This window comes from Arvicanthis niloticus, chromosome 22 (genome assembly GCF_011762505.2).
Source record: "Arvicanthis niloticus isolate mArvNil1 chromosome 22, mArvNil1.pat.X, whole genome shotgun sequence".
In the NCBI taxonomy this organism is placed as follows: Eukaryota; Metazoa; Chordata; class Mammalia; order Rodentia; family Muridae; genus Arvicanthis; species Arvicanthis niloticus.
The window spans coordinates 2,728,730-2,742,644 of record NC_133429.1 but is presented as its reverse complement, the minus strand read 5'-3'; the positions used below and the strand labels follow the sequence as shown (position 1 = coordinate 2,742,644).

General features: G+C 55.2%; 1 protein-coding gene across 2 annotated transcripts; it reads right to left on the bottom strand.

Annotated features, from left to right (window-relative positions):
* Positions 1-34: 34 nt before the first annotated feature.
* On the bottom strand, positions 35-10,051 carry Polrmt (RNA polymerase mitochondrial). Of its 2 annotated transcripts, XM_076919582.1 has the most exons (21): positions 9,918-10,051; positions 9,150-9,248; positions 6,825-7,372; positions 5,845-5,975; positions 5,583-5,769; positions 4,989-5,138; positions 4,695-4,859; positions 4,444-4,614; positions 4,026-4,247; positions 3,032-3,820; positions 2,592-2,714; positions 2,225-2,347; positions 1,924-2,103; positions 1,661-1,747; positions 1,459-1,572; positions 1,317-1,369; positions 1,123-1,221; positions 559-631; positions 390-481; positions 229-305; positions 35-147 (listed from the first exon to the last, which is right to left on the bottom strand). In XM_076919582.1, exons 1-21 carry the CDS (start codon positions 10,003-10,005, stop codon positions 98-100), a joined length of 3,621 nt encoding a protein of 1,206 aa, XP_076775697.1. In that variant the 5' UTR covers positions 10,006-10,051; the 3' UTR covers positions 35-97. The 2 variants fall into 2 exon arrangements, with proteins under 2 accessions (XP_076775697.1, XP_076775698.1); XM_076919583.1 differs by lacking the exons at positions 6,825-7,372; positions 9,918-10,051 and adding an exon at positions 9,324-9,657.
* Positions 10,052-13,915: the final 3,864 nt, after the last annotated feature.

The following is a 13,915-nucleotide window of genomic DNA, read 5'->3' as shown; positions in this document are numbered from 1 at the left end:
GGGTTTGCCCGTCACCAGAAAGTGGCGGCTGGCGTAGGTAGACAAAGACTTTCATTTATTTACATTATGCACAGGTTTAGGGACAGCGCGGCGTGGGTCAGCTGAAGAAGTAGGTGGATCTTATCACCTGCCCCAGATCGAAGGTACCTGTGAAGCCAAGAGTGTAGAGCTAGCTTTGCGCCGGCTCGGCCTCAAGGGCCCCTGTGCAGCCCCTTTTAAAACCCTTACCTGTCTCTGGCAAGGACCGGAGTGTCTCCTGCAGCTTCACGACCAGGGCAAGCTCCGAGGGCTTTAGGGACCTGGTGCTGCAAACAGGTTAGGGTTAGGGTAGACATCAGTGGGGCAGCGGGTGGCAGGCAGGGCACCAGGCCACAGGAAGGGTAGCTCACCTAGAGACGGAGCAGAAACGCTCCTCCAGGAACTTAGCCAGGTCTTCTAGGATGGGCTGGCTGTGCAGGCGCACAAACTGTTCGCGGCATACCTGAGGGGTTGCAGGCTATGTCAGCCATGGTACACACTCCTGGGATCAAGGCCACTGGGGGCGGGGACCCGACCCACCTCGTTCATCGTGGGGATGTCAGCGGCATGCGTCCAGAAGCAGTCGTGCACAGAGACAAAAGTCAGGCCCTTCCTAGGCAGGGAGATCCCAAGTGAGGCGCTGCTTGTACAGCTACTGCCCTGAACCTCATTCTGACGACACCCTGTCTGTCTGCCCTGGCACTGGGCACTCTGCCATGCTTCCCTGGATACCTTTGCCTCCCCATTGCTCTAAGCAGTTCAAGAGGCAGTTTACGTTCCCTCACCCAGCTGCTGCGCCTGTCTGAAGCCAGCTCAGTGCATTGGCAGGTCTGTGCCAAGGACTCCCACAACTTGCCAGCACCCGTCCATCCTGCCCTACCCCTTGTGGGAAGTGTCCACCCGATAGACTTAACCTACTATGTCCATGTCCCCAGAAAGCAAAACAAGGCTGGCATGCCCCTTGCAGCTAAATATCACAGACTGAGTGTCCATGACGCCCAGACCCACCTGTAGCGCGCGCCTGCCTGCCTGCCTGCCTGCCTGCCTGCCTGCCTGCCCGCCCCTCTGGGCCCACGAGGGCCCACACCGCATCCTGGGACCCACCTGTAGCAGTGCAGGGCTGTCAGCATCATGTGGGAGGAGTCCAGGGAGTGGATGAAGTTGGGCGGGAAGCCATTCTTCTGCTTCAGAGTATTGGGCTTCCTGTGGACCCAGAAGTTCTAGGTCGGTACCCTCTTAGCCCAGAGCCCTTCCTACCCCTGCTTCCATTCTCTCCCCTCCCGCAGTACAGGACTCACTGGTTGTCGTCCACTGAACTGGTGAAGGTGATGCTCTGGATACCACCTTTTACCTGCAGAGCAGGGTAGGGGATAGGTGAGTCCAGCCCTGGGCAGGGAGGACAGGAGATGAGGGAAGAGGAGAAGGGCGCTTCCCAAGTACCTGGACCTTGGACTCGCGGTGGTAGGGCTGTATGACGGGGATGCCCAGGGGCGTGACCCACTCCACAGGCCAGCCCGCGTGAGAGATGAGGTTGGCACTCTCAGTCAGCCAGTGCTGTGGGCGTGACAGCACACCAGGTTGAGTGAGCGAACCGTGGGGTGGAGGGGCCCCCCGAGATGGGAGAGGGCTGGCAGGGACACACCTGAATGGCACGGGTGCTGGAGAACATCTCCTGTAGACTTTTGAAGACCTGGCGCACGAGGTAGTGTGAGGCTTCCCAGACAAACTCCTGTGGGGACAACCGTAGATAGGAACAACAGGTGGGCGGGGCCAGAACCTTGCCCCTCTCCTTGCCCACAGCCAGAACCCAGGCTTTAAAGGACTAGAGCTGTTCAGAAGAACCAGGTTCAGGGTCCCTGTGCTCAAGGGAGCCACATTCAGGTAAGGACCGGGCAGGCTGCACACCTGGGGGAAGTCACTGAGTTCGCGCAGGCGCTTCTCTATCTGCAGGCGCCCGCCGTAGCGCGTGACCCCATACACCACTGTCATCACCGTCTGCTTCACCACCTTACGGCTGATGAACCCCTCCAGCACCTGGGCCACCCGCAGACCCTGCTTGGCGTGCTGCCGGCGGAAATCCTCCACCTGGATGGGGTCAGGGGACAGGAAAACCGACACGTTGCTTCCATCCCCTCTAGGGACCCCATCTAGGCACTTGTAGAAAAGCAACCCCGAGTGGGTACAGGAGGGGTTCCCTGGCACCCACCTGTGTTGCCACCTCCCTGTACACATCTTGAGGCAGGTCCGAAGGCGTCAGGTTGACTGAGGCGGCACCTACACTGTCTCGGCCCAGTGCGGCGTAATGCTGTAAGCCATTGCAGGAACCATCCTGACCACAAGGGGTGCCCAAGAGCTAAGGCCAACCGACCCAATACTGACACACAGGTCACCCCAGGAACTTATCCCACCACCCGGTAAGAGGAGCCTGGGCCAGCCTCCCTCATAAAGCAAAGCTGCTGCATCAAGAGGCTGGTCCCACAGGGCAACCCCAGTTTAAGATAACCCCACTGCAAATGCCAGTTCCTGGGGCACCACGGGCTCTGGCCCCATGGGCAATCCACCTGTGTGCCCACCTGATGAACCGGCAGATGGGAAATGTAGGCAGCGGGGTCTGGGGACCGGACTGCTTGTGCGACCTCCATGCAGCAGGCCAGGGTCTGCCAGGGTTCATCGGCTTCCGTCCACCACTTCCGGCCCTTTGGAGGATAGCATCCATGAAGCTGAGCCGGCACAAGCCAGCCTGGGTAGGTCAGCTGACATGGGGATATAGGGACACTAGGCAAGCATGTGTGATGTAGGGGGATGAGGACGGCCACTCAGGTGACAGCTGGCCGCTGCTGCTGCACCAGGGAGCCACTAGTGGCATCGAGAGGGGACACAGTGGGAAGAAGGAGGGGGACAGCGGTGGTTAAGGGTTGAAAGCATATGAGAAGGTGGCCCAAGCCTGAGAGGACCACAGAAAGTCGGGAGGCAGAGACCGGGGCTGCCGTGAGAGGAGCTCGTGACTCCGTACCGTCAAGGGGTTGTCTGCAGAGTCCAAGATCTCCTCCATGACGTCGTCCGCGAAGGCTAGGCGCATGCGAAGCGAGTCGCGCTTCTTGAGGCCAGTCAGGTTGACCAGGTGGATCTTGAGCCAGTCCAGGCCGCGTGGCCCCAGTGGCCGGCCCTCAGCAAACGCCAACAGCGCACGCGCTAGGTCACTGCCCAGGTGGTTGAAGTGCGGCGGGCAGGGGTAAGTCCGGCCGCGGAAGTCCATGTTGTGCGGCAACCAGAAGACACGGTGGCGCAGGTGCTGTGCCAGGGACAGGCGGTACAGGGCCTCACTGCGCAGACTGTGCATCTCTCGAGCGGCCTTGAGGCAGCGAGCCAGCTCCTTCCGCAGCTCAGACTTGTGCGCTGGTGTGGAGCCGGGTGGTGGCCGAAGCTGGGCCGGCCGTGGTGCTTCTGAGCGCGGGGGAGGCACGCCCAAGTGCATACAGCCCTTGTCCCTGAAGATCTGCAGCACCAGGTCCAGCAGGCGCCCGTTGACACGCCAGGCACAGTTCCCCAGCTGCGTGAGCGCATCCAGGGCACCGTGCAGCTGGGCGGGAGGACAGCGCTCCAGTAGACGCTGGTGCTGCGTGGTCCCCTCCGTGGCACGCATCAGCTTGGTGGAGCTCAGCAAGTAGGCGCCAGACTGCAGCGATGTCCAGGGCAGCGGCGGGCACAGCATAGGCACTTCTGTGGTCTCGAAGGTCAGGGTAGGCTCTGCTGCTGTCTCCAGTAGATGCGTGTAGGCAGGGTGAGGCTTGAGGATGCCCACCTGGGTGAGAAGGCAGACACAAAAGGGGTGCACAGGAGGCTGAGTGCCAGCGCCTCTGCGACCTCGCAGGGAGAACAGAAAACTCCGAGCCCTAGCCTAGTGGAACCCCTTCCTGCTTTTACACACGTCCCAGTGGGGATGGCTAGACCCACACAATGGCACAGGCATGCTGGCCTGTGTCCTTGAGCCCCACACGAGTCCTTACCTGGCGGAAGCTTCGGAAGGAGTAGACGTGGTAAAGCACTGGGATGTAGTGCTGAGCGCCATGCCGGGCCGCCAGACTGCGCGGCATCCGCACGGCCTGCACCAGCATCTCGGCCAACTGCTTGCCCAGCTGGAGCTGCACTGCCATGGACCAGGGCTGTTGCGGAGGGGCCTCCAGTGGGCCCAGCGATTCCCAGTACTCCCGAGGAAGGTAGGGTGCCGCCTGTAAGGAGAGCAGTGGGGTGGCCCACATTTTCCCGAGGAGGGAACTGAGGCTCGGATGGATGGAGTTGGGAAGCCGGTGCCTGAGGGGTGCGATGGGGAGGGACGGGGGTGGAACCTGTCATGAGTGGGGCAAAGTGAACAGGGAGGGGACGTCTCCAAGAGAGTTCCCCAGGTCAGCAGGAAGTCCACGTTACCTGGGTGTCGGAAGCCAGCAGCTGGAGGTACTGTGAATACCGCTGCTCCAGCTTTTGCACGTGGTTGGTGACCTGCTTCTGCTTCACCAAATGCCGATTTAACACCCGAAGGCCCAGGTTTTGGGCCAACTGGAGAAGGGGCTCACCCTGCGCAGGCAGGACCTGCAAAACCTGAGGTGCAAGAGGAGCCCAAGCTGTGACTGCCTGAACTCCGCCACCTGCCCATGCCCGGGCCTCGGGACGCCGCCCACCTGCATTAGTATGCTCACAAACTCCTCTTCGCTGAGCAGGCACAGGAACGGGTAGAGGGAGGGCTGGCCCTCATAGGCCTGGCGGCCCATCGCGGCCTTCATCTCTCGAAGCTCACTTAGCAGCTCTGCCTCCCACTGTGCTCGCAGTGCCTTCAGGGTCTTCCGCTGTGGGACAGCAGCATCACTGCCCTGAGCTCATAGCCCCCCTGCCAAGACCACTCAGGGCCCCAGCTGAGGTCACAGCTCCAACCCCTACTGGCTGACAGGATGGCAGCCTCCGGATGAGCCTCTTACCGCCTCAATGACCTCCTTGGTCATCACTGGGGCCTTCTCCACCGACTGGACACACACACTGGAACTCAGCTCCACATGCAGCTGCTGGTGGAAGAGCTCCTGCAGGGTGTCCAGGGGCAGGTGCAGCTTTGGGTAGGACACAGGGCCCTCCTGTTGGGCACAGAGACAGACCACCACTCCCTGTCAAGAAGCCCCATGCCAAACATGTGTCCACTCAAAGTAAAAACCCAGAGCATTAAGAGTTGAGACACAAGGACACAGACACCCGACTGCCAACAGCCAGTACAAACAACCCAATGCCCTTGACAGATGACGGATGCATAGGAGAACCCTGCCTACACACCAGAATAGTACCGAGCCATGAACAGGAGCGAGCCTCCAACATATACCACAGTGTGAAGGGACCTTAAGGACGCTGTAAGCAACACAAAAGGCCACAGGAACAAGGGCTCTATGACAGGAAACGCCCCGGAGAATCCAGAGGAAGCAGATCCGTGGGTGCTCATCCGTGAGGGCACCAACCTGCCCTGTGCCTGCAGTTCAGCCTTCCTGATGCAGGGAGGGGATGAAACGGGCTTCCCGCCTGTGACTCACCTTGCTGTAGACATCCTTGAGCAGCACGGAGGTGCTGACTGGGCTTGGGTCCTGTGGCGGTGGACAGAAGGCAGGCTCAGCCTTGAGCACTGCTCTCAGGAGTGCCGTCCGCTCCTCCTCTTCCAGGACCAGGTCGGTGAAGAGCAGCTGGGGCCGGAAGCCCTCTTCCATCATCTGCTTCACACACCTGAGGCAATACGAGGGAGGTGGGGTGCTAACTCGGCACTCGGGGGACAGGGCCCCCAGGACATTCCTGACTCACCTCTGGATGGTGTGAACATCCTGGTCCCTGCGTCCCAAGCACTGGAGCACGGCCGCATAGGAGCACAGGTCTGGGGAGAGGCCAGCATCCTTCAGCATGATGAACACATAGACCAGCTCTCTGAAGGAGCCCTGGGGACAAAGTGGGGTGTGGGTGACGGTCAAGAACAACACCTGGACTCTGATCAATGTGTTCCCTAAAAACATCAGTGACTTGGAAGGAGATACGGCAGTAGGTGAGACAACAGGGTATCTTCCTGAGGGGTCTCTGACAAACTGGAGATTGAGCTAGGGCCTCCTGGATGCCAGGCATATGCTCTACCACCAGGCTACAGCTTCAGGATTTGTATTTTATAGCTGGCTTGATTTTTGTTGTTGTTCTTTGTTTGCTGAGATAGTGTCTCACTGTGTAACCCTGGCTGGCCTGAAACTCACTAAGTAGGTCAGGCTGGCCTTGAACTCAGACCTGCTTCCTGTCTGCTGTTCTGTTCTTTCCTCATTTTCGTTTTTCTCTTTGAACTCCTAGACTGACATTCTCCTACCCTAAGATGCTAGGGAAGAAACTGAGGACCCAAACCTCTCACAGCACCCCAAGTTTCCACCAAAGGGATACACAGGAAAAAGCAAGCTCCCCCACTCTGGAGAATGGAATGTGTCCCACAAGGTTCGGCAGCCACTGGGACACCAGGGACAGCCCCTGCTCAGGGGGCTCACAAGTCCTGCAGTGAACTACACTCAGGCCTTCATTTTAGGGGGTAGCAGGGTTTTAATGTCTTGACCAAGCTAGCCTCTAACTCACAGAGACCCGCCTGCCTCTAGCTCCCAGTGCTGGGATTAAAGGCGTTCGCAGCCATGCCTAGATCTTCTGATTGTTTTGTTTTCTGTTTGTTTGTTTGTTTGTTTTTAAGGAAAGAGTGTTTTCTGTCTGTAAAACCTAAAGGAATGTATCCAGTGGGAAGCAGGACTTGAGCTGGGTCTCACCTTACGGGCCCAGCCAAGCATCACAGTGTTATACATATCCAGTGTGAGCACTTGCTGCTTGTCTCGGTTATTATGGTGAGTGACCAGCACGTGGTGAGCAAGGGGCAGCTGGCCGGTGCAGACGCAGCACTCAAAGAAAGCCAGACACTTCTGCTGGAGGGCCAGGGTCTGCGTCTCCAAAGCCTTGGTTTTCTTCCTGGCCAGGGTTCCTGTCTCATGGTAGGTGAGCTTCACCAGAGCAGCCTGAAGGACCCTGGCCAGCTGCTCTTCCTCTGAGCTCTTGGGCGCCCCCTTGCTCTGCTGCAGGTAGCCAGCCAGCTTCTTACTCCAGATCCGGGGCTCCTTGCGAAGGGTCCAGGACTCCAGTGTGTGGGCTCGCTTCTGCTGCTCAACTTCCTCTTGGCGCCTCTGCTTCACCTCTTTCTCAGCCTCCAGCTTCTGTGCCCAGCGGCTGCTGCGGCCAAGCAGAGGCCGGTCCACCTGCACCTTCTTCACCCTCATCCCAGGCGTGCTCTCTGCCCGGAGCTGCCGCACCCGAGCCTCTAGCACTGCAGAGAGCAGAGAAGGATATGGACCAGTCCTGCAGCTCAGGATGCTCTGAGCCTACCCCAGGGTCATCCCAAACGCCTTCTCCTGGCTGTCATCATGCCCTTGGCTCTGCCTGCCAACCCTCTCATGACACCCTGCCCAATGTTGCCTGCTTCTCCCTCCATCTCTCCACCAGCCTTAAGGGCCCGAAGTCAGGGCTTTGGCACATGCAGGCCCTGGCCAATCTATAATAACCTGCTGTTTGATACAGGCACATATTTGATACAGTTCAGTAGAGACGCAGTAAATATCCCTGGCTCAGGGCCCTAAGTACCAAAAGGCAATCAATGGCACTACACAAGAAGGCCCCTGCTATATAGCTTTCGGAAGTAACTGAGCTCACACATGAAAAGGCCAAAGCCTGGCCAGGATCATGGCATACAAACATCCACAGTTAGCAGCAAGGGCAGAAGAACGGCAGGGTGAAAAACAAGGCTACAACTCAGGTGTCACCAAGACCAGCTGTTTTGTCTTCCCCTCCCAGAACTCCAGTCCCTGGCTCATGGCCCAAAGTCAGTGTGAGGCAGGGGCCTGGTTCACATTTGTACAAAAACAAAGTTGGGAGAAGTAAGGTGGATGCAAGAGGACCAGAGTTCTGGGGCAGACCCCGCCTCAGTGAGCATCTCACGGCACTCAGGGTACATCAGAGACAGAGGACACATCTGGTGAGGCCACCAGCAAAGCAAACAGGTGGCAGGTGGGCACTGACTTCTTCCTGAAGGGACCCAAGAGACAAGAGGGTGTAAAGGCCCTGGGGCAGAACTGGTTGGTCTGTCAGGGGTAGAAGAGTCACGTGGCTGCTGGAAGCTTCATGGGCCACAAAGCACTGTCTTCTGTTCATGACAGGAAGAAGCATCAGGAGAAGAAACATGCACCATGTACTAAGTCTTTAGAACCCTCTTCTGTCCAAATGACAGATTCCAGCGTGAGATACTCTGGAGTGTGAGTCAGGGATCCGTTGCTGCTGAGGGCAGAGTGGGGCCACAGTTCGTTCGACATTTGTCTTTACAGAGGTAGACCCATCCATCCCCCTAAGTGTCTCTACCTTCTGCAGCTGCCATGCAGATCTGACATAGGATCAGGAGGGAAACCTGGATGGTGGCCTGGGACATCCTGTCCACTAGACTTGGTGGCATAACACTTAAAATTGGGTTCCAAAGTCAGTGGTCGTGATGCCTTTAATCCCAGCACTCTGGGGGCAGAGGCAGGCAAACCTGAGTTCTAGGACAGCCTGGTCTACAAAGCAGCCAGGACCACCTACACAAGAAACCCTATCTCAAAAAAACCAAGAAAGAAAACAAAGAGAAAGAAAGAGAAGAAGGGATGAAGGAAAGAGAGCAGGAAGGAAAGACAGACAGATAGACAGGCAGGCTGGATTCCAACTGCACCTTGACTCTACAGAACTAAAACTGAAGACTCTCCTACCTCAGCAGAGACCATTTCAATAATGCATCTCAGGTATTTGTTCAGGTATAATTTGGGGCCTCAACTGTCTTCCTGAAGTGAGAGTCCCATGTGGGGATCTGTAACTCAGGGAACAGAATTACAGCGGCTCCCAGAACCAGCACGGCACACAAGAAAGAGGAGCCACAGGACCACACACAGGACAGTCCGACAACACTGCCTGCTCAGTGGACTCTGGGCCATTTTATATACTGCCTTGGAGTGGCCAGGTCCGGCGTAGAGGCCACTCCCTCAAGATCTCACTGTGTAGAAAGGCTTCGGATGCCAACTTACCTTCCAGCAGCTCAGCATGGCCCCACTCTCTTTGGACATCTCGCTCACAGGGACTGGCAGCAGAGCTCCTTCTTGAGTTGCAGAGGCCACCAAGAGTCCCTGGAAAGAGACATGAAAAATAAGAATACAGAAACCACCATATCAAGTGGGCACTATACCATGCACATTTATTACCCCAGGACTCTGGAGGCTGAGGTAGGAGGGTCTCCAGCTGGATTCCAGCCTGGGCTACAAAGGGAATTCTACGTTAAGTGAGTGTGAGCTCCTGCCCAGAAAGAAATGGCATCACAGGATAAGGACAGCCGGGCATGGTGGTACAGGCCTGTGACCCAGCACTCAGGTTGAAGCAGTAGGGCATGAGTTCAAATTCAGCATCCAGCAAAAGCCCACCATAGAAGAAAAATAAAAAATAAAAAACACGCGCCGCCCCCAAATAAATCAAGACCCAGAAAAAGACCAAGTTCAAGGGCAGAGCAGGCTGAAGCTACAAGAGTCTGGGTGCAGGATCCAGCAAGAATAACTCCTAGCTAAAAGTAGCCAAAGGTCAGTGTCAAAACCCGTAAGTTCCCAACAGTGGGTCAGAGGGCTGCAAAAGCGAGCAAGAGTCAAAAGTCAAAGTGCCCTGCGGATTACCCTCGAAACGGTGCCAACTAGTGTCCAGCTAAGTGGGTTCCCAGAAACTCCTTCATAGGTCAAAGAACAAAGGTTGGAGATGACCGGAATCCCAAGGAAGAGAAGATTACAGTCCTGGGTCCGACACTCCTTTACCTTCCTCCGAAGCCGGGCGGTGGGGCCTAGGGGAGCGCAGAACCCGGCCAAGACCCGCTGCGCCTCGGGTCCACCGGAGCGCCGACATGCCGCCTGCTGCCCGCAGTGCGCACGCGCACGCGCCGCCTGCAGGGAGTTGTAGTTCTGTGACTGCCGGAAGCGTGCCTAGTGTCTGTACCAAGAGAGGAGCCGAAGGAGAACTACAACTCCCAAGAGGAAGTGGGCAGCGTGGCCGCAAAAGAGCGTGCACGTGCGCAGAATTTTTTTTTTTTTTTTTTAAGATTTATTTATTTATTTTCATGTATGTGAGTATACTGTCGCTGTCTTCAGACACCAGGAGAGGGCATCAGATCCCATTACAGATGGTTGTGAGCCGCCATGTGGTTGCTGAGAATTGAACTCAGGACCTTTGGAAGAGCAATCAGTGCTCTTAACCACTGAGCCAGAAATACTCTTCTGATTCGTTCTTTTCATATCCAAGTTCCCTCTCTGATTTTTATAATCTTCTTGTTCTTTGATTGATTGGTTTATGTTTTATTTTATTTGTTCATATATATACATAATATATATTATATATGCATAATATATGTATATGTATTATATGCACGGTTTTTTGGCACAAAGTCTCACTATGTAACCATGATTGTCCTGGAATTCCCTATAACAGGATGCCCTCGAACACAACAGATAGTCTCCTTCTCTGCAACCCAGTGCTGGAATCATAGGCAAGCGTCATCACCCACTCCCTACCCTATTTTGTCCCTCCTCTTCCTCCTCCTTGTTTCCTCTTCCTCCTCCTCTTCCTCCTCCTCTCTCTTCTCTCTCTCTTTTAGTGTGTGTGTGTGTTTGTGTTTGGGAGACCAAGCAATGTGGTTAATTCCTGTTCTCAGTCTACACGCCAACTGTGAAGGTTCAGAGAGCTCCAACAAGTGGCCCAAATGCACAGGGCATGTTAGAAAGCTGTGGGAAAGCCTGTGTCTCCTTAAACTTCAGTGGAAACGCTGAGCTATGGCTCAGGATCTTGGTTCCACTCATCCTGGCCTCCACAGGACAGGCAGACAGGAACAGAGCAGGAAGTGAGCTAGATACACACATGCTGTCAGGTGATCTAGGTGTATGTAGACAGTCAGATGGTGCCTACATGGGGCTCAGGGAGGACACCCCTGGGACAGCTGTTATTCAAAAGACTAGTGTAACAACAGGAACAGAGGCAGGGAGAAATGCCAGCCAGTGCAAAGGCCCGGAGGCATGAGAAGAGTTGCCAAGCCTCTGGAGAAGCCTTCAGGGCAGGACTCATGGGCCTTCCTCTGATTAAACTCAAGCTGCCACCTGCACGAAAGTTGAGGACCAGACCTGTGGCCCCTCCATTACACAGTTCAAGCTGCCCAAGCAGGTGGGGCCTTGCTGATGTCACTGGCTGGGAATGATTTCAGCACTGGGCACTGCCCTCTGCAACCAGCTCAGATCATTCCCCTGAGCACCCGAGGCAGAGTGACCTCAATCCTGACTTCCTCTTAGGGTCACCTTCCTGGTCCCCAGGGATGAAGCACCAAGACCTGTAGCTCCAAGACACAGACAACTCACATCTCTGTTTCTTCAGTCAGGGGCTCAAGTTCTTCCAGTGTCCCAAAGTATTCAGGTTCATCTGTGATTTGCTGGAGCACCAGACTCTCCACAGCAAGCATTTCCACACTTGCTAAGTCTCAGTCTAAATCCTAGACAAGGGTGTTACCCCTGAGCCACACCGCAGCTCCTCACTGGGGGATTCCAGCCACAGCCCTTTATGTTTACCTCAGCTCCACAACTGTGATTTAGGACCAGTGATAGGTTGTCCCAGTCTCTTTCCACTGTAGTCAATAATCAACCATAGTCTTCCTGTCAATGGAGAGCGGAGTTACTACTGTTCTGAAGGTGAGGTCAGTTTCCTTATGAAACGAAGGATTTTGAAGCCTGGCCTGGTCCATGCTGTGGTCTCAGCTATTCAGGAGGATGGAGAGCGTAAGAACAACGTCTACGCTTACTGAGACCCTGTGTCAGTACATGCTCCACCTAGTGTGTGAGGCAGCTGTGGGTGTGGTTCAGGGGCAGCACCTGGCATATGGGAGAAGCCTGGGTTCAATTCTTAGTGCCCATCAAGAAAACATCCCTACTAGTTTCTTGCCAAGAGTAGTGTCAGCTCATGCCCATCATGCCAGAACAGTACTCAGAATGCTGAGTTCAAGGCCAGCCTGAGCTAGTCTATAGAGTGAGACCTTGCCCTATCTCAAAAAAAAAAAAAAAAAAAAAAAAAAAAATCCAAAATCCAGCAAGGTGGCTCAGCAACTAAAGGCGCTTGTCACCGAGCCTTGAGACCTGAGTTGATCCTCAGGCCCCATATAATAGACGCAGTGAGTCCAACAGATGAGCTTCTGACTGTTACCTTCGAGCTCAATCCTAAACTAACTAAATAAGAAAGAGCTCAGCTTGGAAGCGCACGCCTTTAGTCTCAGCACTCTGGAAGCAGAGGCAGGCGGATTTCTGAGTTCGAGGCCAGCCTGGTCCACAGAGTGAGTTCCAGGACAGCCAGTGTTCCACAGAGAAACCCTCTCAGGAAGGAAAAGAACAGACTGCTGTGGAGTCTGTCCATCCCACACCTGCCATCCCAGCATTCAGTAGGCTGAAGCAGGGTGTTGACCATGGTCACCACACAACCCAGCAATCCCCCCTCCAATATATGCATCCAGAAGAAAGGAAAACCCATATCCACACCAAAACTCAAAATAGTCACAGCACCCGGAGCTAGTGGTTTCCACACACCTGGATGACGGGCACATGGTATGGGCTCTCCCTATCTTGGAATATCACTGGGCCATGAACAGGAGTAAGACTCCCACACATGCTCTTAAGGACACGGTGCTCAGTGAGACAACCAGCTCTCAAGACATCCAGTGGGTGTCTCCATGACAGGAAATGCCTGGACCAGGAGACTCCAGAGACAGAGAGTGGACTTGAGAGCTGGTAAGAAGGTAAGGTGACCCCGGGCAGTGGTGGTGCACCCCTTTAATCCCAGCACTTGGGAGGCAGAGGCAGGCGGATTTCTGAGTTCGAGGCCAGCCTGGTCTACAGAGTGAGTTCCAGGACAGCCAGGACTACACAGAGAAACCCTGTCTCGAAAAACAAACAAACAAACAAACAAACAAACAAGATCAGGTGACTGCTCATGGGGACTGTGAGCTTTCTTTGGGACAACATTCTGGAGTTTGACAGACAAGGGTTGCCCAATGCTTATGCACTAATAACTGAGTTTATACATTAAATGAATGATTTATGTGGTATGTAAATTATATTCCAATGAACTGTTATTAAATTAAACCAATTCAGACACCTCCCAGGTGTGCATCCTGGCATCTCATTACAGGGAATCCAAAAATGTCCAGGGACATGTCCAGGGGTGCAAGGGGTTCATCCCAGGAGAGAAACTTCTGGCCATGGAACAAAAGTGGCCGGGTGGCATTGGCTGGGTGGCACTGTATGCGACACTGTTTTCCAGCCATGTGCCTAGACTCCTCAGCAGCCTTCCAGACAGACACCTCCTTCTTACACAGGAATCACGCAGGCACGGGTGGCCAGATGACTCACAGGGCCTTGTGCTATGTATGTGCTGTGTAGACCCAGGTGGACCCAGGCGTGGCGTGGGGAAGCCCTGCTTCTTCTTGTCCTGGTACCACCCCCTGCTGTGACCTGCCCAGGCACAGGAAAAGACAGGATCTACTGAGCCACCAGGAAGGAATCCTGGCATCCCGACAGACTAGTTGTCTTTCCAGAGGGCTCCCCAAAAGGTAAACTTGCCAGCAAACCTCACCCTGGTGCTATTTAAAGGTCTCACGTGGGGCCAGGGGGAGGGACTGACACTAAGAACCTCCATTCCTCAGCACCAGTGACTCTAGACTGCATTTGAAGGTCGTTGTGTTTAGCCTCAGAGCCATGGGCTGCTGGCCCCGTGTGGGTGGCCATGGCTG